Raw genomic sequence first — 25,461 nt, forward strand, 5'->3', positions numbered from 1 at the left:
CCAGTCATCACAACGACTTCGGCATCCCCAGGGCCTTGGCCAACATAGAACGGGTGCAATTTCAGGGAAGAGAAGATGCCCCCTGCAAAACAAGCAGGAATACAGTGGAACCCCCTAAACAAACAACAGTCTCTTCTTCCATGTTACTGCTGGGGGTGGTGGTGGGGCGGTGGCAGCAGTGGAGATCACTGCCCAGAAGCCCGGGGTCCCAGGTTAGTCCTCTTGGCGTGACCTTGGCCAGATCACTTTTCATCTCGAGCATTCATGTCTGGCTCTAAATGCAGGGGTTGGGCTGCACTGCTAATTCCTGGTGGGGGCGGGTTAGGAGTGTGTTGCATTTCTCGGGTGTTGGGGGGGAAGCCCGGGGAGGTCCCCACAGATACAGAAAGGAGAGGCGGAGGCAGTCACTCACACAGCGAGCACGGCAGGACGCTCCAGATGTCTTTATTGGGGCTTGAGCACAGCATGACAGTCAAAGGCATGCAGACAGGGCGGCAGGGCCCAGCCTAGGCATGCCTCAGACACACGAGGGGACAGCTTTAGAAAAGGACGACCAACACCAGGGAGGGGCAGGGCGGGCTGGGAGTGGGGAGGGAGGGCCGACACAGGGGCAGAGGCCAAGGTCGAAGGGGGCACCTGGCCTCGGCTATTGCACGCATACTCTGGCCACCAGCCAGGAAGTACTGTATTGCAACTGGTCTCCGCTCGCCCACAGCATTCCCTTCTCGGACCCCTGAGCCAGATGGGCAGACAGACCCCTTCCCTGCCCGTCCGCCCAGCAGCATCTTTGGAAACAAACGGACGAAGGCGACAGAACAAAAAACCAGAAATAAAAAAAGACAAAACACCCCCTCAGTCAAGGACACAGGGAAGGTGGAGAAAGGAGTGGAAGAAGGTGCAGCGGGAAGTCCCCCAACAACTGGGGCGTGGGGTGGGAGGTAGAGCCCCAATCTGGGATGGGGTGAGGCTAGTGGGAGCAGTGGCTCCAGGGGGCAATCTGGCCTTCCACAGGCCTCTGGCCCACGGGGGAAACACTTCCAAGAGGGAGAGTCTAGCCGGGGACCACCCAGCTGGACTGGCAGTTCCCAGGTACACTTCTCCTGGGATATTCCACACACATATTCAGCAGAAACAAGGAATCAGTGAAGGGGAAGGGAGTGAGGGTGGGGGCAGGGCGAGGGCCTGGGGAGACACAGCCTAACGAAGAAGACAGACCACTAAGAGCACATGCACTACACACAATAGTATAGTATGTATGAATATAGACACTATATGTGCATATATATCTCTTCAATGTACAACAGAACAAGAACATCAGACCCAATGGCTCTGGGCCCCGAGGGTCACATGGGAGGTTTCCCATCAGTCCTGTGCAATCAAGGATATCTGAGTCTTTCCCAGCGAAAGATTCTTGCCTGGGTTCCAGAGTTGCCCTAAGCCTCTGGCTTTCTGTCTGTCTGCCTGTCTCTCTCACGTTGGTGCCGCTTTAAGAGAGGGTGAGGACTTCAGCCTGGGCATAGTTGGACGAGAGGGCATCTTGGCAGGTCTCTGTGTTTAAAGAGCACAGGTGTGAGACACTTGGACACACACTTTCGGCTCAACATTGCCTTCTTGGGGGGGTTGGGGGGGTAAGGAGTTCAGCAAAAGAAAGGGAGAAACAAAGAATGAGATGTTAGAAGGAAGGCAGCCGCTGACCTATAGGCAGTGGGCTGAGGAGTAGGCCAGGAGCAGAGCTGGAAGGCATGGGGCCCAGAGCTAAGAGTCCAGGAAGAGTGGGGATAGGGAGGAAAGGGGGTGAGCCCTTCATCACCCCTCTGCCAACCCAGCACTGGGCCACGGTGACCCATAGGTGATGTTACAGCTTATCTCCGTGCCTGTTAGGTAATGAGCTCCAGGAACCAGGAGACCTCAGGTCCTCAAAGCTGTAGTGCAGTGGGAAGAGGGACCACAGTTCTGCAGCCTGGCATGGAGGCAGTGGGAGAGGTTCCTGGCAGGGTGGTGGCTCACAGCCCACAGGCCATCACCTGGGCTGCTGCCTGCCCAGCCTGTGCTCCCCCCTGACACAGCTCCATCTGCCATCACCACCTGGGGCTAGTCCATTGTCCCAGGGGGCTGGTGAGGAAGGCTCCTGAGTGTGCTGCCGTGTCATGCCCAGTCCCCTTCCTCAATCTGGCAGGAACAGAGTCCCAGCAGCTGGAGGGTGGATGCTGAAGGGGAAGGTCAGGGAGGACGACTGTGCCCATCTCAGGAGAGACAGCAGGAGACCCAAGCCCTCAGTGAGCCCTTCTTGGCGTCTCCGCCTTAGCCTGGGACGGCAGTGGCCTGGGCCTTCCCTTCCCCTACCTTCTCAACTGGGGCACAGGTAGGGCAGGCAGGAGGCTGCTGTGGGGGCAGGCATTATGCCAGAGAAGGCGATGTTCTCTGGCCAGGGCAGAGGAGGCCCTCGTCTTCCAGAAAGCTCTGTGAAAGGGCAGCCGGAGCTGTTATGCAGCCTCCCCTCTGACTCCCATGCAGTCTGGGCTCTGGGCTGAACAGGTACCTTCCCCTCTGGCTCCAGCTCCCAGCCACCCCTCTCAGAAGCCCTGGGGGCTGAGAAGTGGGCTCTAGGGTTGTCAGCAGCCCTGGTACAAACTGGAGGGGTAACAACTCTTAACCGGGCTGCTTCCCTGCTCTGCGGGGAGTGGCTGGGCCCCAGCTGCAGGGGAAAGGCTGTTAGAAGCCAAAGTAATGGGTGGAAGTCCAAGTCCAGATCCAAGGTAAAGCAAGCTGCACTCTCAGGTTGTGGGTGGGAGGGAGAGCCCTCTCCTGAGGAGGGAGGCCCGAGGCCTGGGCAAGCCTGAGGCCCATGCAGGCAGCCGCCTCCCCAGGCAGGGCCTGGTGTACAGTGGGGCTCTGTAAACTCCAGGGCTCACTTTGCCCTTGCCAAGGGCCCTGAGAGGAGCTGGGGCAGGCAGCCTACTCAGCTCTCCCGTCAGCTTACGCTCAATCCTGTGTCAACCCTACAGAAGCCAGAGAGACAGGAGGGGTGTGTGGGAGCCCATCTCCCAAGGCACTAGGGGCTCCAGCCTGGCACTCCTGCATCATGTCGCCCAGAGACATCTGTGCCCACCACGGGGGTGCCGTGAGCATGCCCGTCCCTGTGGGAGGGAAGAGAGGGAAGGAGGCGGTGGGTGCCGTGGAAACTTGGGCTCCTGACAACTTGAGGGCTGCCACAGAAATAGCCGCCTCAGTTCCCTGAACCAGAAAGGCAAGTGAGAGGAGAAAATAGCTGTGGTGCCCATGCTACACCGGACACCCAGCTCATTGTGCCCGTGTCAGAGCCAGGACCCCTGCACCAGGGAGCCCAGCAGGAGCAGGACCGAACTCATCCTCCCGGAAGAGAAGCTGGGTTCTCAGACTGGGCTGGAGGGGTAGAAGGTGCCCTGCTCCCATCCTGCTCCCCAGGGCTTCCCTGTCCGTGTCCCCTTCTGAGGGGCAGTGGCATGGATGCCCCTGAATCTTCTCAGCTCTTCTTCTCGTCATTCTGAAAGCAAGCAGGAGGCAGGCCCCACAGACCACAGCAGGGCTGGGGGAGCCCAGGACCCACCTTGAACAGACTTTTCTGGAAGGGATACTCCTGTGTCTGCCCAAGGCTGAAGAAGGCACTGAAATGGGAATGTTCCTGGAACAGGCTCTTCATCACCCCTCCAACCCCATGAAATGGTCGGACCTTTCTGCCCAGCTCACCTTTTAGGGTGGCCTCCAGAGTCCCCAGCCTCCTGCCAAGTCCCAAAATGCTGTCTGGCGGTACCTATCTCTGCCCACTCTGGAAGGAGCAGACATGGACCTTCCTTAGTCATTCCCTCGACAACGTTGCATAATCTGACTCTAAAAATTGCCAGGCACACGGCTCTGCTGTCAGGTCCAATTCCCGTCAGGTGAAACAGGCAATGTCTTGGCTGAGCTGTTCTGAGTTCCTGGGCTGAGGAGGTCCTGGAGAGCCTGGCTGGTGCGCTGGGGAGGGGCCCCCTGCGGCTCGGCCCACCCTGGGCGCAGCAGGCTGCCCGTCAGGGAGCTGGTGGGGGCAGGATGGCTTCAGTCCCTACACTTCCCCTCAGCTGCCCCTGCCCAGGGTGCACCCCTGCTCACTCAATGACTCACAGACCTGTTGTGCTCCCTGGCTCGTTAGGTAAATGAATACACTTAATTATAGAAATTAGATGAGTCTCCGGTTCTGGCAGCGATACAGAGCACAGAGGCTGGGTGGGAGCGGCAGGTGACTCAGAGGCAGGGCTGGGAGCTGGAGGGAGCAGCAGAGGAAGAAGAATTGTCGGGGAAGCAGAGGAAGCAGCGTGGCAAGCGATACTGCAGCTCGGGGTGCAGATGGGATGCTGGGCTCTGCTGCTGGGCGCCACCCCGAGAGGAGGACATCCCCGCACCTACGCAGCCAATCCTGGGGCTCTGACTCTAGGAACTCCCACCTGCACCCCACGGCAGGGCTGGAGAACATCAGGTGGCACCGCTCCCCCAAGGAGTCAAGCCCTCACACACCGGCAGAGATGCCCCAGGGGACAGCCTTAGTCCTGGCTGGTCTGGGTGTGGGATTGACAGACAGACAGACAGAGATGTTCAGTTGCAGGCTGTTTGGTTACTGGTTGAAGGCCCCGAGGGATGGAAATGCATTTGCTGTGATCTAGGTGGGACCCTGATGGGGGAGGCAGGGCCCAGAGACACAGTCCTGGGGGTGACGGCACCCTCAGCTCAGGACGGGAGCGAGCGGAATAGAAGGCCTGCAAGTAATCTCTCCCTCACTCTCAGGTCCCAGAGCTGAACATTTTGGGGAGCTGGGTGCTGTGGAGGAGAGGCCTCGGGGCCTGAATTCTTCTGCATCCTGCCTGGCTTCCGCAGGCCCCAGGAGGAACGAGGGCTGGAGGCATGTGAGTGTGCCTGTTTGCGCGCGTGCGCCCAGGGGCGGGGTGAGCCGAGGGTGCAGCTACAGGGCTGAGTGTCCAGGGGGTGGGCTGGTGAGGGGGTGGAAGGGGTGGGCGAGCAGGAGCTTTCTTGGAGGGTAGGGTGAGCTGTACTGCGATGCCAGCTGAGATAGCCCCAGACTGGTTCCAGCAGCTCCTGCTGTGTTGTTTAGACTCCGGGACTTTTCACAGCCTTGGTGAAGAAAAGGCACGTGGGTCAGAGGGGCGCAGCTCCTTGCCTGAGATGCTCCATGGGATCCACGTGCCGGGAACCCTGCAGGGCGGGCAGCCCCGGGACTGGGTGGAAGGATCTGGTCCACCTGGGAAAGGCTCCCTGACTTTCTCTGGTCTCTGGATGGACCCCTGGGCCCCACACTCAGCTGACCCTTGCCCTACCATTGTCCCCAGGTAGGTTCCCCTCCAGCTGCATGAAGCCCCTACAGCCCTCAGTACCCTCCTTGCTCAACCCTAAGACGCCCTAATTAGCACTCACCAGTTTCCTTCCAGGGAGCTCACCTTCAGTCACATGCACCTACAGGGTCACATGGGGTCTGTGCTGGTGGCCGGAGGAGGCCTGGGCCCACTGACTCCTGGGCCTGAATGTAGCCCAAGTGCAGAGAAGTGTGGCGTGGTCTGGCACAGGGAAAGTTGCCGAGCGCGCGCTGGGAGTTTGGCGATGCTAACTGCCACGCTTACTTAGCAGGACCTGTTTCCCAGCAACCCACCTGTTCCCTCTCGAAGGTCACTCTAATTGGCTGAGCTACATGCTTGTTGCCAAGAAGCGGTGTGGAGGCATCTTGAAAATAGAGCAGCCGGGCCCCACAAGCAGCCAGAGAGATACGACATGGTAGGACGCAGGCTCCCCAGCCCCATGCACGCACACACACAGTCCCCTCCTCAGACGGGACCTGTTCCCCAGGCCCTCATGGTCCCTGCTCTGACTTGCAATCTCACAGCCTCCTGCACACCACTACTTCCACTGAGCCCCTCACCACTCTGGATGAAAACAGGGGTGATCAGGACTCAGTTCTGTTTGCTCAAGTCCTACATGGGGGGTGGGGTCCCCTTCACCCCACCTTCTACACCATCCGCTTAGCATGCTCCAGCCAGAGCAAGACTCTGAGCCTGAACTAGGACGCAGTGGAAGCCACAGCATGTTTGGGGTGGGGGCAGGAGGGAGAGGCACATCCAGAGCCCAAGGAGTGGGCTACACAGAGGCCAGGGGTGACCAGAAGAACACAGAAGAGGGTGTGAGGAGTCTGAGCACTGTCCATCTGCAGCCCTTTAGCTGAGCCTCCGGGCCACCTCCAGATTCCAGGTTGCTGCTCCTGCTTCTGCCACCCAATAGGACACGTGCCCAGCAAAGCAGGATGCATACCTCTCAGGTCTTAGTTAGGGTCAGGGTGCCCTGGGGATCCCTTGGGGACAGTGGCGCTGAGCAAGCCAGGGAAAGGGCCTGGGAAGGTGTCCCTGGAGGCTGCCTGGGCTGGGCAGGCCAAGGGACATCCTGTGGGGACAGAGACATCACAGGCTATTCCTACAGCAGCCACTGCCCCTGCCTCACTCAATCTGCCTTTGGTCTGGGGTTTGGGGATGGTGGGAAGTGGAGGCGGGATGTTGGGCTGAAAGAAGGTTAGTTAGGAAGTGGCCTGCAAACCCAGGGAAGAGCTTTTTGCGGGGAGAGTTGGGGTTTATCCTGAAACTAGGCAGGCTGTTTAGAGAGATTAGGTCACAGGGACAAGGCAGGAAAAACAAAAAAGTGATGAGGAGCTGGGCAGAAGGGACACTTGGCCTTGAGAGCCCTGGCTCTCAGCCACTACTGGCTCTCAACCATCCCTAATCATTTCGGTCCCACTCTTTCAGGCCAGGAATCCCTAGCTCCACTGACCAGCTTCTGCACGGGGTCTGCTAATGGAATTTCAGCCTTCCCTTGAACTCGCCAAATCCTTCAGAATGCACTTCAGAGGGGACCCACTCTCCCTGTCCACCCCTCCCCCTGGTCACCCTTCTGGCTCTACCCGGAGTGAACAGTCCCATCTCAGGGGCTTACAGATTTGGGCTGCAGAACCCCCAGTGTAGGGCAGAGGAGGTGGGGCCTGAGCCAGGCTCTCTGAAGACCTCACACCAGCACCCCATTCTTACCCTGCTTCCTGAATGTGTTGGCATCCCCCAGGACTACTTACTTGGGGAAGCCTGAGCTGTGTTTAAGGGAGGCCTAGGGGAAGGCTGCCAATGGCCATGAGGCGCCAGGCCTGAACACCACTGCAGCAACCAGAGGAAGAGAGGCAATAAAATGGAGGGGACGGCAGGAGCCATGATCTGGGGTCCCCTCACCCTCTAGCACTTGTCTTCCCCGTGGGCACCCAGGGGGCTCTGTGTATCTTCTGGGGATGCTGCAGGCCTTTCTAATCCGGGAACTGGAATATCAGGGGACCCATCCTAAAAGCGAGGGTGCATCTGAGGCAGAGGAGATGGTGTCCATGGCCTCAGAGGAGGAGGGGACCTCAAGCTCCATGGGGGACACTGGGGAGACTCAGCTCCGTGCGGGCTACACCCCTGCCCAGCCTGGGGAGCCATACCTTTCCGGACACTACCATCGGCACAGGCAAAGTCCCCAGCGCTGAGCAGGAAGCAGGCAGCTGCCTTCTTGTTTCTGTCTCGGGTGCCGGAGCGTCGCAGGGCCCGGCGCTCCTCCGGGGTGCGGGCGGAGGCCAGGGGCTGGGTGAGGCCGGCTCCCTCCTCGTCTGACAGCACCGCACTGGCATCGCCGTTCTGCTTGGAGTCTAAAGGGGCAGACAGAAAGAAGGCTGCATGAGGGCTGATCCCAGACCTAAAGCATCACTTACCCAACCTGAGGGGAGACTGCTGCCAGAGCCAGGGAGTGGGTATGGTCGTGGGGGGCAGGGGACAGGATGCGGGCTTCCCTCCCAGCCTTGGCCAGGGCCACAGATACCCTAAAAGCAGGGATTCCCCAAGTTGGCCCTTTGAGATCAGTCCAAGGCAGGCAGCAGAGTCAGCTTCTTCCTTGGGTCTGGCTCAGGCTGACACTCGGATGAGTTTGCATTCCCTAGGAGAATGCCTGGATTATTGGGGTGAGGGGTAGCACTGTCAGGGCTAAACTGTTAGTGTGGCTTCTGCAGCTGTCTTCCTGGACCACCCGAAGGCACTTATTCTTGTTCACCAGGATCCAAGCCAGAGTCAGTGCCTGAAGGATTTAGAGCCCTCTGCTCTCGGGGCTCCCCTGTGTCTGGGGAAGCCCCGAGGGGAAGAGGCTCCAATTCAGCTCCTACTGCTGTGGGCTCTTAGTCCCAACCCTGCTCTGCCAGGCACGCAGCAGCACAGATGAAGCTGAGCCCTGGGATCTGGAGAAGGGGGGCTCCTTGGTCTGAAGGCAGTGGCCAGGAATGCCCTTTCTGTGACCGAGCAGTTAGGATCAGGCTAAGGAATGGCTCATGGCGCCATAGGTATTGTGGAGCCAGCCTAGGGACTTTTACATTTTGATATTAAGTTACCCTCTGAGCCCTGAATGGACCTCAGGGTACAGCTGAAATTCCCTGGGGTACTGGCTGGGAGATTTATGTTCAGGGATTGGGGAAGAGGGTACCATTTTGGTGGGGGAGAAGAGGGGGGCCTAATGGGTGCTGTTCCATCAAGGTCTTTGAAAGACCCAGGCCCTTGAATGACCCCAGGGAGTGAGTGGCTCCAGCATGTAGGATGGGCACCCACCAACAGGCCACAGGTGAATGTCCCAAGTCAGGCACCTCCCCACAAGGACGAGTCCCAATTTGCCCTCAGAGCCAAGACAGGAGCTGCTACCTTAGTCTCCTGGTACCCCCCCAGCTCCCCAATGGCCTGGCATCCGATGGCCCCCCATGCCCCATACCTCCCTCAGGAGCCCATCCAATACCTAACAGTTGGATTCCTACTCTTCAACCTAACTTCACATTGCTGTGGGTGAAGCCAATTTCCTTTCACTCTTGACTCAGGTAGAAGGAAGCTTTCCTGGGGTGGCCTTTCTCATCCTTGAAGAGCACGATTCAGACCCTCAGGTCCTCCCGTTCCAGGATGCAGCTACCGGTTTCTTCCACCTTTCCTTTCCCCTCTCCCAACACTGTCTGGGCTGCTCCCTCTTGGTTCCCTTCTGTCCTATGTTAAACCCCGAGCCCAGGACTCAGTCTAGCTTGTGCCAAGCAGAAGGCAGACTCCCACTGCCATTACGTTATCACATTTATCAGGCCAAGAGACACTAGACTGGAACGTTTGGAAAGAAATGATTCATGTGTTGATTCTCCTCAGAAGAACAGCTGCCCTACTCTCCAGCTAATAATGACAGCGCCTGATATTTGTAAAGTGGTTTTAACTTCTTAAAGGACTTTCATATCCATCATTCGTTTGGGTCTCGTCAAAGTCAGGGTAAGGCATTGACAGCATTCCTGTTTTACAGGTGAGTCGTCTATGCCCAGAGAGGGTGAGTAACTGGCCTATGGGCACACAGCACAATGGCCAAGATGGGATTAGAAACCCAGGCTTCTAATTTACAGCCCCATGCGCTGCCCATAGCAGCCTAAATTTAGGGGGATACTCATTCCACAGAGCCTGACGTTCAGGAAGCTATCAGAGAATAGATATTCAGCCTCGATACTGTGCCCTCATAAAGGCACGCCTTATATTTAGGGAAGCCCAGGGCAATAAAAGCACAATCCCAAGTTCCAAGGGCTGAGTTTCACCTGGGAACTCCCCTGGCCACTGGGGGAGAGGTGGCTTTCCTTCCCAACCCCCAATCTCACCTGCCCGTTTCCTCTCAACCACACCCTCTTCTGGGGCAGGGGGGCTGGCATCACTGTAGGTACTGTCCCTGGGCGAGGTCTCCTGCGACTTGCAGTACATGGGCGACTCCAGCTGGGGCGGCCGAGGTACGTGCTTCTTCCGTTTCTTGGGCAGCTTCTGCTTGGCCATGGCCAGAGAGTAGTACATGCCGAAGTTGTTGACAATGACAGGCACGGGCATGGCAATGGTGAGCACGCCGGCCAGTGCACACAGCGCCCCCACCAGCATGCCTGACCACGTCTTAGGGTACATGTCCCCATAGCCCAGCGTCGTCATGGTGACCACGGCCCACCAGAAGCCGATGGGGATGTTCTTGAAGTCGGTGTGATCATTGCCCCGCGGGTCGGAAGGCCTGGCGCCGATGCGCTCCGCGTAGTAGATCATGGTGGCGAAGATAAGCACGCCCAGGGCCAGGAAGATGATGAGCAGCAGGAACTCGTTGGTGCTGGCGCGCAGGGTGTGGCCCAGCACGCGCAGCCCCACGAAGTGGCGCGTAAGCTTGAAGATGCGCAGGATGCGCACGAAGCGCACGACGCGCAGGAAGCCCAGAACGTCGCGAGCCGCCTTGGACGACAGGCCGCTCAGCCCCACCTCCAGGTAGAAGGGCAGGATGGCCACGAAGTCGATGATGTTGAGCAGGTTCTTAACGAAGTCCAGTGTGTCGGGGCAGCACACGATGCGCACCAGGAACTCCAGCGTGAACCACAGCACGCACACTCCCTCGATGTAGGTCAGGATGGGCTCCGTTTCCACCTCCCGCCGGAAGCGCACACTGGTAGTATTCCCCACTCTGTGGATCTCCGTCACGTTGCGGTCGATGTTGAAGGCCTCGTGGGTCTCCAGGCAGAAGGTGGTGATGGACACCAGGATGAAGAAGAGAGAGGCAAAGGCCACCACCTACGGGCGGGGAGGAGAGTGAAGGCAGCTGTCAGGGACAGATGCACCCAGCAGGGACAGGGCCCTCAGCCTGTAGAGGGAGGGGCCGTGGGTCACGAGGCAGTCTGTTAGGTGGTGAGAGGTGGGATTAAGGTACACGGTCAGGGGCTGGAATTCCCTCCCCAAAGGGTCTTTATCCCTCTGCTTGCGTGCTTTAAGGCAATACGTCCCAATCCTTGTCATGGTGCACAGAAGTTAGAGGCTGCCTTTGGCTGGAAGGAACTGAACAGAGGACTGTAGCTGCCTGGCCCTGCCTACTGCCTAGCTCTGCCCACCTCTAACCTGACCATGCTTTGAGGCTTCTCAAACTGGAATGGCTGTATAAATCCTCTGGGAACCTTGTTAAAATGCCATTCTGATTCAGGAGGTCTGGGGCAGGGCCTGTGATTCTGCATTTCTAACAAGCTTTCAGGTGAGGCTGCTTGTCCACAGACCACACCTCAAGTAACTAGGCTTTAAGGCAGTATTCCGCAAAGTGAGGACCTGGACCAGCAGCATAAGCATCACCTGGGAACTAGTTAGAAATGCAAAGTCTCGGGCCCCCCCAAACCTACTGAATGACAAATGCTGGGCAGAGGGTCCAGTAATGTTTCAACAATCCTTCCAGGTAATTCTGATACACACTAAATTGCAAGGGCCACTACATTACGGGATATGCCTAGAGGCAGGGGGCTGGCATTCTACCTATTAAGCTCCGGCCGTGACCCACCTCCTCAAGCCCCAGGTCCCAGCCCCTCCTGACTGCCTCTCACCCTAGGATGTCTGAGCCGACTGCCCAGACAGTGAGAAGCGTCTGAAGAAAGACAACCTGCTCCAGGGCAGGAGACAGGGTAGTCTGCCCAGAATAGCCACCCTCCCCTTCCCGAGAACTGACATTTCCTGGGACACTGAGCGCCAACAAAAAATAAACTGCACCCATTGGGATCAGAGTGTGGCAACAGCTGATCTGGACAGCTGCTGGGATCTCGGCTAGAATGATGAGAGCAGCACTCAGCAGAGGAACGGCTGGGTTTAAGTGTCCAATCATTATGAATGGAGATGAAATGCATGTGTAATGACACCAATTATGGAGCCTTCATCTGTTATTCATGTGATGCCATTCACCACTGTCAGGGTGCTCCTTGCTGGAGTCCATGCCCCCTGCTGTTGTCTGTCCTGCTTAGTGGGTGGGGATGGGCTTCCTCCCTGAGCAGTGGCTGAGCTGATAGATGAGGGAGGACTGTGGCCCCACGACCCCTTGGCAACCCCCACTGCCTGCCCCACTCTGATTTCCACCTGGCCATGGCATTGCCCTGTCTAATGATGCCTCTCAGAGATGCTTTCCTCCCTGGGAGTCTGCACCAAGACGGGTGAGGTGGGTGGGCACAACTTCTTCTTAGTACTGCAAAACACCAGTGGAGAATACGGGGGGATCTGGGAAAATAAAGCAAGAAGTAGCACCTCCAAGAGCTTCTGGAGCAGGAGCGAGTCTGAGGAGGGAACTTTGGGAATGAACATTCATTAGCTGTCTATTCTGTGCCTGCCATACTTGGGCACTCTATACGTGTTATCACCTTCAGTCCTCCCTGTGAGGTAGGCCCCATCATCCCATTTTCCAAAGGAGGAACTGAAGATCAGAGAGGTTATATACTTGCCTAAGGTCACACAGCCTGGAAGGGATGGAAACCAGACTTGAACTCAGCACTGTTTAACTCAGGGGCCGTACCTTCTCTTCACACCTCCCAGGCAGGGTCAATTCATAGACCCAGGAAAGTCTTCTCTGAATTGTCAATACTGCTCCCAGCCAGCTCCCTGATGACTGCTATTTCACTCTTAGGAATGTGTACCTTTGGCTTGGGACAGACACCCGCCACACAGTAAGACTTATACTTGAACATGGACAGGTTGATCAGATACGGCAAGTTAGGAGAAGCAGGGTAGCAGACCACAGACACACTTTTCCACTTGACAACTCTGCCTGGAGCTTCTCTTGCCTGCTTCTCCCCCCTGCCCCATGAAGGTGAGTTTCAAGTTCCCTTGCTGGTTTCAGTTTTCTTCCCCTGAGAAATGGGCTGTCAAGACAATACGGGCTGACATGGGCATTAGGCAAATAGCTCCAGCCTATGGGCTCTCGAGGGCCATCCAGAGATGAGCTGGTGGAGGCACCTGTCCAGTGGCCATGGTGATGCTGGGAACCCCGAGTCCTGGCACCACCCTCCCAAGCAGAGGGGATTGGGGTAAGGGGTGGGGTCAGCACATCCCAGATCGGCCAGGAAGCCTGGGAAGCAGAAGCTTGTGCTCTTCTGAGGAAAAGTTAGCCAGGAGGGTTGGCCCACCTGGGAGCTCAGCGTGAAGTTAATTGGTGATTTGGAAAAACAAGTTCAGGAAGAGCTGCCAAGGGGCTGAGTAGACGGCGCAGGGAGGGAAGGGGAGGGCAGGGCGGGTGCTGTGGCCAGGGCCACTCTCTCACCAGCAGGGCCAAGGTGCCTTCCTCAACTCCGGCCCACGGGCTCCTTCTGCAGCAGGCCCAGTGGGTGCAAACCACTCCTCCCTCCTGCATTAGGGAACAACCCCCTGAATTCCTGCAGTGTTCACTCATTTTTTTTTTTTTTTTTTAAACACAGAACCATCCCATCTACTTACTTCTACCCCTCACGGCCACCCTCTCAGAGGATGCGGACAGGGAAAGGGGAGCCACACGCGTCCATTTCTCAGGGGCAACAGAGGCACGAGACAGGGCAGATGACTTGTTGAGGATTAAACTGAGGCCAGGTCTCTTAACTCACAGCTCAGAGCTCTTTCCTCTTGGCCTCTCTGACCAAACAGATGGGGACAATCCACTCCTCCCTGATGAAACCTACATGGGGCCTCAGTCTCCCATGTGGCCCCTCCAGGCTGGTCCCAGGAAGCCCTCACTCCCTGAGCAGACAGGTAGACCTAAGGCCGAGCGGTGATAGATGCAGTGGCCTGTGCTCTGGCAGGCTGCCCCAGGTGGGTCCCGAAGTTACAGGTACCCCTTCAGGGCCCTAAATTAATTCCCCAAGCCAAGTTATTTTGTAAGTGGTGGCCCTGCTTGCAATCGGTGCCTTTCACCAGGGCTTTTCCCTTTCGTGGCAGGGATACTGCTTTCATTCTGCTTTCAACCCTTGACTGGGACTTGAAAGGGACCAGCGAGGAGGCGGCGGCTGCAGCAGCATCACCCAGCTTAGAGGTCAAGGCCTCACACCTGAGCCTCCTATCCAGTGCCCGCCGCCCTCAACCCTGGCCCATCCTGCGAGGCTGGCAGGGCCCCTCAGTGTGCTCCCCATCAGCCCCTGCCACACACGGGGCTGTGCAGCCTCGGGGAGCTGAGACTGAGGGCAAAGGAGAGCTAAGGAGCCCTGGGGTCAGCTGCCTGGGTGCCTGATCCCGGCACTGCTACTCAGTCAGGGAAATGGTGCACTCTGTGCCTGTTTCCTCGCTACAAAATGGGACACTACTAGTGCCCCCAGTAGTGTTACTGTAGGATTAAATGAGCTTCTACACAGCAAGTGCCTGGCATAGAGTAAGTGCTCAATAAATGGTGACAGAGCTGAGGAGGTGAGGGGGCCTCCGTGAACACTCGCGTGCAGCTTCTGAGGACAAGTTGGATCTGGAGCCCAAAATATCACAAAGCCTTTGCTTCACAGAAGAGAAAGGGACTCGGAAGGTCATTGAATTCAGTTCCCTTTCTGCTGTTTTACAGGTGATGAAACTGAGGCCTGGGGAGAAGTGACCTGCCTGGTTCCCATGGCCGAAGCTGTCCGTTCTTTCCACTGTGTGGGGACAGAAGGCATGGATTCTGCTGGAAGTCAACACTGCCCAAGCAGGGACTTCCCTGGCGGTCCAGTGGTTAAGACTCTCCGCTTCCACTGTAGTGGGCGTGGGTTCGATCACTGGAGGGGGAACTGGCATCCCGCATGCCGCACGGTGCAGCCAAAGAAAACAAAAACCAAAACTGCCCAAGCAGAAAACCGCTTGTGTGAACTAGTTCGGCCAGCAGCAGCCCCTCCCCTGCCAGCTGGAAGGATACAGGAGGGTCTCGCCACCCTGGACAGGAGGGTCCTAGCCTCTGTGAAGGACAGTGCTGCTCCTTGGAGCTTCCTGCTCCCTTGGGCCCCTCACACTGGCTGGCTGTATCCTGTTGGGGACCCATCTGTCTCCAGAGACCCAGGTGTTTCAGCTGGTGGGCCAGCCCTGTGACCAGCCTCCTTCACTGAGCTCATCCACGACTGTCCTTGGCGGAAATGTAAAGTCACACAGTTCTGGACGCAAGTCTGGCTCCGCAACTTACTGCCCAGACCTTGGGCAAGTTACTTACCCTCTCTGAGCCTTAGGATCTTTGTTCATAAAATGGAAAATTGAGTACCTACTATGGCCAGACACTACTGGGTGCTGTGGAACAGCAGGAAACAAAACACCCGTGCCCCTTAGACCTTCTATTCCAGTGGAAGGAGACTGTCAACAAAGAAGTATAGTATGTCAGATGGTATAAGAGGGAGAAAAATAAAGAGAAAGATTAAGAAGTGTGAGGGTGGGGGAGCTAATTCAAATAGGGTGGTCAGGCAAGGCCTCAGTGCCAAGGTGACATCGAAGCAGAGACCTGAAGGAGTGAGGGAATGAGTTATGTGAAGATCCAGCAGAACTCCAGAGGCAGCGGGAACAGGCAGTGCAAAGGCCCTGAGGCTACCAGCATACTTCATGTATTGAAGGGATAAGAGTACCTGTCTTACAGGGTTATTTTGAGGATTAAAAGAAATGATATTTGTAAAACTTAGCACCGAGCCTAGAGTGGCTCAGAAATCTGGCAGAGGCTGGGTTGGGGGGGGTGGGGAGGAGGTGACAGACACCAGTCATTGGGAACTGAATACAATCAGCAGGAGCAGGGGAGGGGAGCCCAAGGAGGAAGGGCCAAGGAGACAGATGGACAGATAAACATAAGAAGACTCATGCCCAAAAACCTATATTAAGGATGAAGTGTAGGAGAAGAGAAATTTGAGAACACAGCCAAAGACACTTGCAGAGGAAGATCTGAGGGGATGGGATGAGGAGCTGAGCCTTCTGGGGAAGTGAGATCCTAGTGCCCAGGTGGTGCTGGAAAGGGAGTGGGCAGCCCTGCGGGCTGAGAAGCAGGGAAGAAGAGGAAGTCTGCCAGGCAAGGCATCTCTGAGCCGTCCCTGGGCTCCTAGGTGAGGACCTGTACTATGATGCCCAGGTCCCAGCCGAGGGACCCCAGCTCCTCTCCCTTCATGGGCTGCCCCAAAGCAGAACCTGGCTGGCCCTGGGCCTTCCCATCCTGAGCCAGGACCCTCTGGTTCCGGTGTCAGAGCCAGCCTCTACCATGCCCAGCCCCTGCCAAGCTAGCACCTGGGGTCTCTCAGGGCCACTTGGCTGCCTAGAGCCGATGAGTCCCAGAAGGAATTCAGTCCAGTCCATATCACTGGCCAAGAACCTATCCAGACAAATGCAATTCCAGGTTCTTGCCTATCCCTCAAAGCACCCCCTGCCCCTTAGACTTTCTGTCCCATGCTGTCCTACCTCTGCTCTGGCTGGTCCCCTGGCCAGGAAATTCCCTTCTTCACTAACTCTGCATGGCTAAGCACTACCCACACTGAATATTTATTTATATATTATAACTGGCTTCCTTCTAAAAATTATTTAAGGAAGCTAAGTCACTATCATGCAGGGCCTACCCAGTTTAACTTCTATTTCCTTGTTGAAGCTTCCCTGCATACCAACCCCCCTCCAAACAAATAAACCCTCATCTCACACAGAGGTGGGATTTATCACTTTGCCCTCTCACCTTCTATTGAACTTCATTTTTTAAGACTACTGTGGCCCCTCTCCTGATCTACCTTGTATTAGTATTACCATTTCTTGTCACTCAAGTTTCCCCAACTGCCACCTACGCCACCTGATCTGGTTCTCTTTAGGAACAGGGACCACCTCTAACTCGTCTTTATATTTATAGAGGCCAGCCCGGCATCTGGCAGGTAGTAAGTGCTCAATAAATGTTTTCTGAATGACTGAAGCCAAGGTGACTGCCTGTTCCCTCTCCTGGTCCTAGGGAGCCTGTCACGAGGAGAGATTATCAGCCTCACTAACTGGGACTAGAGGTGACAAAGGGATGCCTAGGAATCCTTTCAGGCACCTGGGCTCTCAAGACTCTGCGGCTCTCAGGGGTGAGTCAAGCCATTTGCCTGATGTGGACCCCTGCCAGGGGCCAGTAACCTTCACCCAGCCCAGAGAAATCCCCAGCAGGGAGCTGGGCCAGGTTGTGGCAGGCTGGCTGCCAAGGAACAAAGTTGGCTTGAGTACCCTTGAGCCCAGCATCCCAGGCTGACACTGACCACAGGTGGAGGTGAAGGGCCTGGGGGCTCCCGGTTCCCAAGGCCCAGCTGCCTAACTCTGTTCCTGCCTGCTCTTCCCCCAACTCTCCAAAATAGCCCAAGTTTATTTTATCCCTTCCCCCACTTTACACCCCACCCCAAATGGTGACAAACAGAAACACCTCATCATCCAGAGACAAGATGTTCAGAGACAAATGTTGGTCTGTTCAGAACAAGAGAGGAAAACAGAAAACAAACCCAGGAGACTGGGAGGCTGCCTCAGGGCAGAGGTGGGGGGAGGCCTGCAGCCCTTGGCCTAACATTGCTCCTGCTCCCGGGAAGGCAGTTCCTTAGGAGGGCAGTGCCAGCATGCCCCGGGGCGGAAGCCCAGAGGGGCTGCCCTGGGGCATGCTGGCACTGCCCTCCTAAGGGTGCTGCGGAAGCTGGGGCACCCAGTCTCCTGGGCTCAGGTTCCTGGCCCTTCCTCACCCAGAGGGCATGGCACTGCGAGTCCTGGCCCTCACTCGGAAGGCTGTCATGCCCACCGACTGGCTGGTCCCAGGCAACACCCAGGCCGGAGAAGCTGGGGCCTTCAGCTGGGGTGAGCAGGAAGCAAGCTCTGCATTTCCTTCCTAGAAGGCCACGGTTTCATTCCTCTGCCTGGGCCACAGAACACCTAGTCTCTTCTCTTAACCAAGCCCCCTTTCTTTTTGTCCTATAAAAAGCCCCACAGTGAGGGAAAGAAAGAGAAAGCAAGCTCAGGTATGAGCAATTCTAGGGAGCAAGGAGACGGGGGCTTTAGTTTGGAGGGAGAAGTGAAGGAAGGGATGCAAGGAGAGCAGAAAGGCCCTCCCTCCTGAAGTCAGAGGCCCTCTCCAAGCAGAAGCCCCAGGAGGCGGCCAAAGCAGGGGACAAGCACAGACGTGGATGCACAAGATCTGGGCTTGGATCCTAGTTCTACCACCAGCTATGCGACCTTGAACAAGCCCCTCTGGGTCTCCGTTTCCTTCTCTGTAAGCTGAGGTTAATAATCCCTGCCTCACATGGGTCAGGTATTAGAAACAAGTGCAGGTGTACTAGCACCTGACAACTGGCACAGTGGATGCCCAAGCAGTGTGAAACCCCAGCTGCAGCTGCCTCTTGGGGCAGTGGGATCCTGCAGGGTCACCTCCTCTACTCAGAGGGGAAACACCATGAGAAAACTCAATCTAGGTACTGATTTAGCCAAAGGAGAACTATCATCCTTAATAGGGCCGATAACTGGACTAAAGCCAGCTCAGCCCCTGGGACCTCTGGAGACTGGGGATGAGGGAGGTGAGTGTCCCAGGGTCCCATTCATCAGGCCTCCGGTCTGCCCTCAGAAAAGGAGGAAGGCCTGATCCTAGAGCTCCGGTTGCTGCCCAAACCCTGACTGGTCCGCCTCAGTCTGGGAAGCCACCCTCGCCATTGCTGAGCCCTCCCTCTGCCTGGGACCACGGGCAATGGGCAGAGGGGGACAGGACCAGCCTGCCTCTTGTGCTTGCTCCCAGGTCAGGCCATGGGAACAGAACCACAGCAGCAGCAGCCGTCCATGGACCCTGCCGCTGTGAAGGGAGCAGGGTGAGCACCCAGGCTGGAGCCTGCCTGAACAGGAATGGCTCTGCGGGCCAGGCCGGTAGCTAGGCAACAGGCTCCCATAATCAGCTCAATTCACTTTCCGTTTGTATCTGTTTTGTTCCTGTCATAACGCACTACTCAAATGACCAGCTGCTGTATGCGAAGAGATGCCCGGGGCAGCGCTCCGCTCCTCTGCCCTTACTGGCCCTCGGTGAGCGCCCCAAGCCCACCGCAGTGCTGCAGGCCCCTCCCCCTCTTCCTCCAGGGAGGCCGAGGGAAGAGGCCGAGGGAGGGAAGGTATGTGCACAGACCCAGGGGACAGCACAGGGGCAGGGGATATTACTGGCCTGGGGTAAACAGAGCAGGGAGGGCATAGCCCCAGAACCCCAGCACCTCAGACCCTCAGGCCTGGAGGCGTAACCGAGTAAGTGTCCCTTCTGATGTCCCCAACTGCCCCTGGTTTTCTGATGTCATCCACAGGAGGTACAAAACCTCAGGCCACCTCCCAGACCAGAGTAACAAATGATCCACCTCAAAAACAGCCGCCTTCAGTGGCAAGAACATGTTATCATCCAAGGAGCAAGGGCTGGGTAGTGAGGGAGCCCTGGCTTCGAGTCCCAGCCCAGCACTCTCTAGCTGTGGACCTCAGGCAAGTTGTTTACCCTCTCACAGCCTCAGTCTATTAAATGGGGATAATACCTCCGCTGTAAGTTTACCGGGAGGATTAGAGATTAACGCAAAGTACCTGCATAGTGTGCTCAATAAATGGCAGTTGTTTATCAATTAATTTTTTAAACTTGTATTCTCCCTTGTATGTCCCAGGAACAGCTGAAGGCTTGCCTTTGCCTGTGCCTCTCAGCAGGAGGCAAGCCCCTTCTGGAGTGAGTGCCACCAAAGCTGCATATGGCTGTGCACATCAGTATTAACAACCAGAAGGCAGGATACTTGGGGTGATTTGCCGGCTCTATTATTTATTAGTTAAGGATCTGTGATGACACTTAACACCCCTGAATCCTGGTTTCTTCCTTAAGTGGGAAGAATTTACCCAACCCGGCCCCAAACTTCTGACCTCAACTGGATTGCCCTGGCTGCTGTGATTCTACATCAAAAGAGCCAAGTATCGTGGGCTCCTGCAGGATTTCCAGGGGCTAACCAGGCTCTGAGCTTACTCAGAGAGCCCCGGCTGGACCACTCTGCAGTGAGTTGAGGAGAAAATAAACTCACTGATGGTACAGCCCCTTGGAATCAAAGGGGGAGGAACCTGAGCAGATGAGAAGTCCTCAGAGGCCCCGGAATGCTCGGAAATAGGGCCCCTAACCACCTCATCTCATTCCTGCCTCCCTGGCTTGGCCCCTTTGCCCCACTCCATCAAGCTAAATCTGCCTTCTCCTCCCCCACCCCCAACTTCGAAAGAGCCTGAAGGATCTGCACTTGTCTCTGCCCTCGTGCACACAGCCAAGAGCGAACACTAGCAGGGTTAGAGGACTGCATGAGAAGCCCATGGGACTCACAGCCAGCCAGGGCCAGGGCCAACAGAAACAGCACTCTAGCTTTGCTCTCAGTAACGGAAAAAGGTCCCTACCTTCCAGTGGCTGCCCTGGGATGGTACGCCTCAGCCACTGAACCCTCTGCTCTTCCCTCCTCTTCCACGCAGGAGATGCATGTGCCCTGGTAGAGCATTTATGCCAGCCTAGTCCCTCCCTGCAGCCCTGTTTCCCAATCTCCCGCCTTCCCCTGGGGGGATAAGGGGAGTGTAACTTTTTCTTCCATGACTGGGTTGAGGCCCAGCACAGGGAGTGCGGCAGGGCTCTGAGACTCACTAACATGACGACTTGGGATGCCAGAGGAAACTACCAGCTTCCACAGCAGGGGGCAGTCCCCAGACCCAACACATCACGCTGCTCTTTCCTGTCTCCCAGACAGACTCCAGCCAGGCTTCAGGCTGCCATCCGTGAGATCAGACACCAACCCCCAGGGGTCTCTTTTTTTTTAAAGAATCTAAAGCCATCCTTCATGGGTGTTTTTTTCATTTTAGATGCCCAAGCCTACCTTCCCCACTACCCCCTTCCACCTAAGCGGGTTAGGGGAAACTGGATTGACTTGGGGAGGGGATGGTGGGAAAGGACTAGATCTTGCCTAAATCAACCTACACTTCTCCCCCCTGCCCCCATCCCCATCACCTATTTCAAGCAGTAACCTGAACCAGGGCTTTCTGGGAAGCCAATTTGTGCTGCAGTAGGAAGAAAGAAGCGGCAACAAATCTGGGATCATCACCAGGCAGCCTGTGGCTGGTCACTGGCTGCGGGAGCCCGAAGGGCCCGCAACATTAGGCTCTTCCTGTCTGACTCTCCCCTCATCCCAGCAGAGGCCAGGACAACCCAGGTGTCCAGGAAGCCTCGGGGGCGTGATGTGGGGCAGGCATCTTGACTTATCTTCCTGGGAAAAAGAAGGGCTCTCCCAAACCTGGATGAGAGGTCTGGGTTCTGGTCCCAGTTCTGCCTGTTATGGCTGAAGAGGCTGAAACCCACATCCCCTTCTCTAGAACTCATAGTTCCTAGCACACTGAGCTGCTGGGAGGATTTCAATGAGATGGGACACAAGGAACTGCCAGAGTAGCCACTTACACTCTAGTTTTTTCCCCCAAATCCGGCCTGACCCCAGCACAAGGCCCCATTCCAGTTCTCCAGGACTCTGTCCTTCAGAGGAATTGGGGGTAGATGTAGAGAGGCCACCTGTGCAGGAAGAAGGGGGTGGAAGAGCTCAGCTAAGAGCACCCCACTCGCTGGGAGGGGGATGCCTTAAAGCAGGAGCTGGGATTAGGTCCAAGTAGTAAGTCAGGAGTGCAAAAGTGTGCAATCTCCTGATGATGCGTTGGGGGGTGAGGATGATTCCCCTGGGGGCCCATGGAAAGCAGAGGAATTTGGGAGGGAGGCAGTGGTAAAGTCGGTCAGTCTCGGTCCGAGAGAAGACCCAGGCTCTTGCCACTCACCCTGGCCGCCCGGGAGGAGTAGGGATCTTCGAAGAGCGCCCACATGCGGGGCTGCCAGCCGCGGCAGCCCCCGGACCCGGCGCCGGGGCCCGCGCCTCCCTCGTGGGGCCCCAGGCGCTGCAGGGCCAGCTCCCGCTCATCGTCGCCGGCCTCGTCGCCGGGCCCCGCGCCCCCGCCGCCTCCGTCTGGGCTCTCAAAGATGTCGAGCGCCTCCTCGGCGTCGCGGTGCTGCCGGTAGGTCATCCAGCAGCAGGGCTCCACGTCGGTCTCGTCGATGCCCCAGAAGGTGAGCTCCTCCTCAAACAGAGGCCCGCACACGTCGGCGGGGCAGTGCAGCTTGCCCGTGCGGTAGTAGTTGAGCACGTAAGCAAAGACGCCCGGGTGCCGGTCGAAGAAGAACTCGCAGCCACCGCCGCCGCTGCTGCCTGCACCACCGCCATCGGACGCGGGCCGGCCCCCGCCGTCGGGATCGGCCAGCCAGGCGAGGCGTGTGCCCGGTAGGGTGCGCAGGGTGCTGCGGTAGGTCTCATGTCGCGTGCCGCCCACGTTGATGATGATCTTCTCCGACGCCTCGCCCTTGGCCATCTCCTCCTTCAGACATGTTTTGGACGGAGGCTTGTTCCCCGACTTGCGCCCGCGGTAGGAGGAGACACACACCGAGCTGATCATAAGAAGCGCTGCGGGGCTTCGGCTTGGGGCGGCCGCTGCCCTCCAAACACCCTTCCAGAGGAGGCAGCGTCAGACGGGGGAGGGGGAGGAGACCAGGAGGAGGCAGGAGGCCGCGGCGGCCCCCTCTGCGGCGTGGCCCTGCCCCTGCCTCCCCCCCCGGGGCGCGGAGCGGGAGGAGTTGGATTTCTCGGGGGGCACAGGTGGTTGGGGTTTGGGCTGGCAGCGCCGGGGAGGGCGGCAGGAGGGTAAAAGGAGAGCCGAGGACCCAAGCGAGGCGCCCGGGAGGCAGGGGTGGCACACACACACTTCCCCCGCTAGCACTGGACACCCAGACGCTCGGGGCCCGGGACACGCCCCCCTGCACCCCCCAACAGACGGGGAAGCGCACTGTCCAGGCGCACTGCGCGCGCTCACACTCACACGGGCCACCCTCTGGCTCCCAGTCCGCGCCGAGACCCGGGAGCTGCGGCGGCGGCGGCGGAAGCAGCGCAGCAGCAACAAGTCCTCCAAGCGGCTGCCGGGGCCGGGCCGGCGCTCTCACGGCAGCCGGAGCTCCGCGGGCTCGGGCTGCGTGCGGTCAACACAAGGCGGCGGCGGCGGCATGTGGCCTCTTCCCCCCATTCATAAATCCAGCGCAGGGCACGGATGGCGGGCGGGGCGGAGCGGAACGCGGCGTTCGGGCGGGCGGGTGCTGCGCAGAGCGAGGCGGCACAAGGAAAACAAGCGCGCCCGCAGGAGCGAGCCTCCGGTCCTGCGTCCGCGGCTTGACAGCGGCGGGGAGCTGCGCTGCGCTGGGCGCTGCGCTGCGGGGGCCGTGCCGGGGCGGGGGGGCCTCGGACGGGGCGTCCTGCGCGGCGCCGAGCTTGGGGGCGGGGCAGCTCCCGGGAGCAGGGCTCTGGGCACTGCGAAGCAGTCTCCCGGGCGGCGGCCGAGCGGCCAAGGACACCTGCAGGCTTCCCGGGCTGCGACAAGCAGGAGCCTCAGCGCAGCGCCCCAGCGCCTGGCTCCTGCGATCTGGCGGGGCTGAGAGCCACGCCATCCACGCGTCTACCCATCTCCGGGCGGGGCGCTGGCCTTGGCCCGCAGCAGGGGGTGGGCGAGAGGTGGCCTAGGGGCGGGGGTTGCCTCCACGCCGGTGGGCTGCGGCTCTGGGCGCTCTCCGTCTCCCTCCGGCGTTGGCAGCGGACGCCGCTCTCTGCTGGCGCCTTTTCCTCCCGGCGCCGCCTAGCCCGGGTGCGCCCTCCGCGGAGCGGAGTGGGTGGGGCGCGGCGTGGGGCCGACCTGGCTCGCTGCAGGGCCCCGGCGGCCGAGCTCTGCCTTCCTCCGCGGAGCCGAGCCGAGCCAAACCAAGCCAGGCGCGTAACCCCCTCGCCGCCTGCACGCCTTGCGCGCCTCCGCCGCCGTCCCCTCCCGCCCCCTTCGGCCCGGCTCCCCGCCTCCCCCGAGCCCAGAGCTCCTCCCACTGCAGTCCGGCTGCCACCCAAGCGCTCTCGACCCCTGACCTCTGACCTCCTCCCGCCCCTTCTGGCAGCTCCTGTTGCCTCGTCCCCACCAAGCTAATCGCTTTGTTGCCGGTTAATTGTGGCTGACTGGAGGCCGGGGAAGAAAGAGCGGAGAGACAGTGTCGCTAGGAGGAGGCTGCCCCCTCCTGCCCCAGACACTGTGTTAGGGCCTCCTGACGACTCCGCCGCCAGCTGGGCCCAAGATCCCCGTGGTCTTTATGTTTGCGGCCTCTGTCACAGTCACCGAAGTCCCCGTGGTGGAATAAGGGACCCGGCGGCCTTGGGCAGAGAAGCAGCTCCTGGTTTAGGCGGGCGTAAGGAAACCGTAGCCTTGGCGCTGTTATGGGTGTGGGGCAGGTGGCCCTGAAAGATCATTAGGTTAAAGCCGTGGCTTATCATTATCCTGGGGAGCAACCTCCTGGTTCTACTGTTTCACTCATTGCAAGCTGACTTTGCCCTTTCCCTGTCTCACCTCCCCTCTCTGACCCTGAGCTCTTCCAGACCGGACTGCTTTTTCACCTTAATAGCTCCCACAGTGCCTGCCTCTGAGAACCTGTTTGCTAAATGATTGAGAAGCTGCTGTACCCAAAACATTAGGCACTAGCCTGACCTGACTGGCCTCATCCCAAGAGCAATGTCCAGATTCTTTTTTTTTTTTTTTGTATTTAAGTCCAGACCTCTTCCACATCTTTAAGTTAATCCTCTTTTTCTTAATTTAAAAAAAAAATTTTTTTTACAGTTTTAGGCAAGCCGCCATGTCTGTCCAGATCACCGTAAGAAGGATTTTAAAGCAGAAATGCAAGGTGATTAACACACCTTCCCTGGACACCTGTGCATCATCTGTTTTCCAGATCAGGCAGTACCTGGCTATGCTGGGAGAAACAAGACAGGGGCTTGGGGGTGCTCTGAGGAAAGGTTAGAAGGAAGGTTAGAGGAAAGTTTAGAAGCCCAGTACAAATATGGGGAATTCTTATAAGCAAAATCTTTTCATTAATGAAGTCAGAAAACCAAAATAATGATGATGATCTGTGATCTGTACTAACATGCAGAAGAGGTAAATAGCATCCTGAACTGTAGTCAGAAACACTCATTTGCTGGCACCCATTTTGTGTCCAGTCTCCCTACCCCTTGGACCTGATGTCTGCATTTCAGAGTTTAGCTGGCTGAGTTTGCTGCAGTGGAAAAAAAATCTCCTAATTGTGACTGGGGAGAGAAGACCCAGGACTGGCCAGAAGCTGGAATGAGGAAGGAAGAACCACAGCACGGTTATTAAAGAACTGACTGTAATGAATAGCTTTAAAGCCCTATCTGGTTGTGTCCTGGCAAACTCCCTTGAGGTCTCTCCCCCACTTTCCATTCTTCAGGGTGGCTGAACTCAGTCATTCCAAGAAAAGGGAGAGGTTGGTGGGGGTGGGTGGGAGAAGTGAAAAATACCATCCCAGCATCCCACTCCTAAGTCATTTGTTCATTCAGTAAATATTTCTTGAGTACCTACTATGTGCCAGAAGCTGTTCCAGGCACTGAAAATCGACAAACAAAACAGAGCTCCTACAACCTTGCCCTGGTAAATCTCCACCCTCTTGGTGCTTTCACTCTGTGGTGTTTATAGATGGTGAGAAGCATGTGGGGAGATAAGTGGAGGGAGAAAACTGCCAGAGAAAAGGAGG

At 57.5% G+C, this 25,461-nt stretch overlaps 1 protein-coding gene across 3 annotated transcripts; it reads right to left on the reverse strand.

Moving 5' to 3' along the window:
- Nucleotides 1-459: 459 nt before the first annotated feature.
- KCNC4 (potassium voltage-gated channel subfamily C member 4) lies at nucleotides 460-22,322 on the reverse strand. Of its 3 annotated transcripts, none has more exons than XM_081225567.1 (4): nucleotides 21,624-22,322; nucleotides 9,737-10,673; nucleotides 7,529-7,732; nucleotides 460-1,548 (listed from the first exon to the last, which is right to left on the reverse strand). In XM_081225567.1, the coding sequence occupies exons 1-4, from the start codon at nucleotides 22,290-22,292 to the stop codon at nucleotides 1,487-1,489; spliced, it is 1,872 nt and encodes a 623-aa protein (XP_081081693.1). In that variant the 5' UTR covers nucleotides 22,293-22,322; the 3' UTR covers nucleotides 460-1,486. The 3 variants fall into 3 exon arrangements, with proteins under 3 accessions (XP_081081693.1, XP_081081694.1, XP_081081692.1); XM_081225568.1 differs by having other exon boundaries at nucleotides 1,476-1,610; XM_081225566.1 differs by lacking the exon at nucleotides 460-1,548 and adding an exon at nucleotides 2,778-3,137.
- Between the last annotated feature and the right edge of the window lie 3,139 nt (nucleotides 22,323-25,461).

This window comes from Mesoplodon bidens (assembly GCF_964165515.1).
Source record: "Mesoplodon bidens genome assembly, chromosome: 2".
Lineage (NCBI taxonomy): Eukaryota > Metazoa > Chordata > Mammalia > Artiodactyla > Ziphiidae > Mesoplodon > Mesoplodon bidens.

Coding starts and splice junctions, on each gene's coding strand:
- KCNC4 (XM_081225566.1), bottom strand. CDS start 22,292: ATGATCAGCTCGGTGTGTGTCTCCTCCTACCGCGGGCGCAAGTCGGGG. Junction 10,674..21,623: donor ACTCCTCCCGGGCGGCCAGG/GTGAGTGGCAAG, acceptor CCCCGCCCGTAG/GTGGTGGCCTTTGCCTCTCT. Junction 7,733..9,736: donor GGTTGAGAGGAAACGGGCAG/GTGAGATTGGGG, acceptor CTGCCCCTTTAG/ACTCCAAGCAGAACGGCGAT.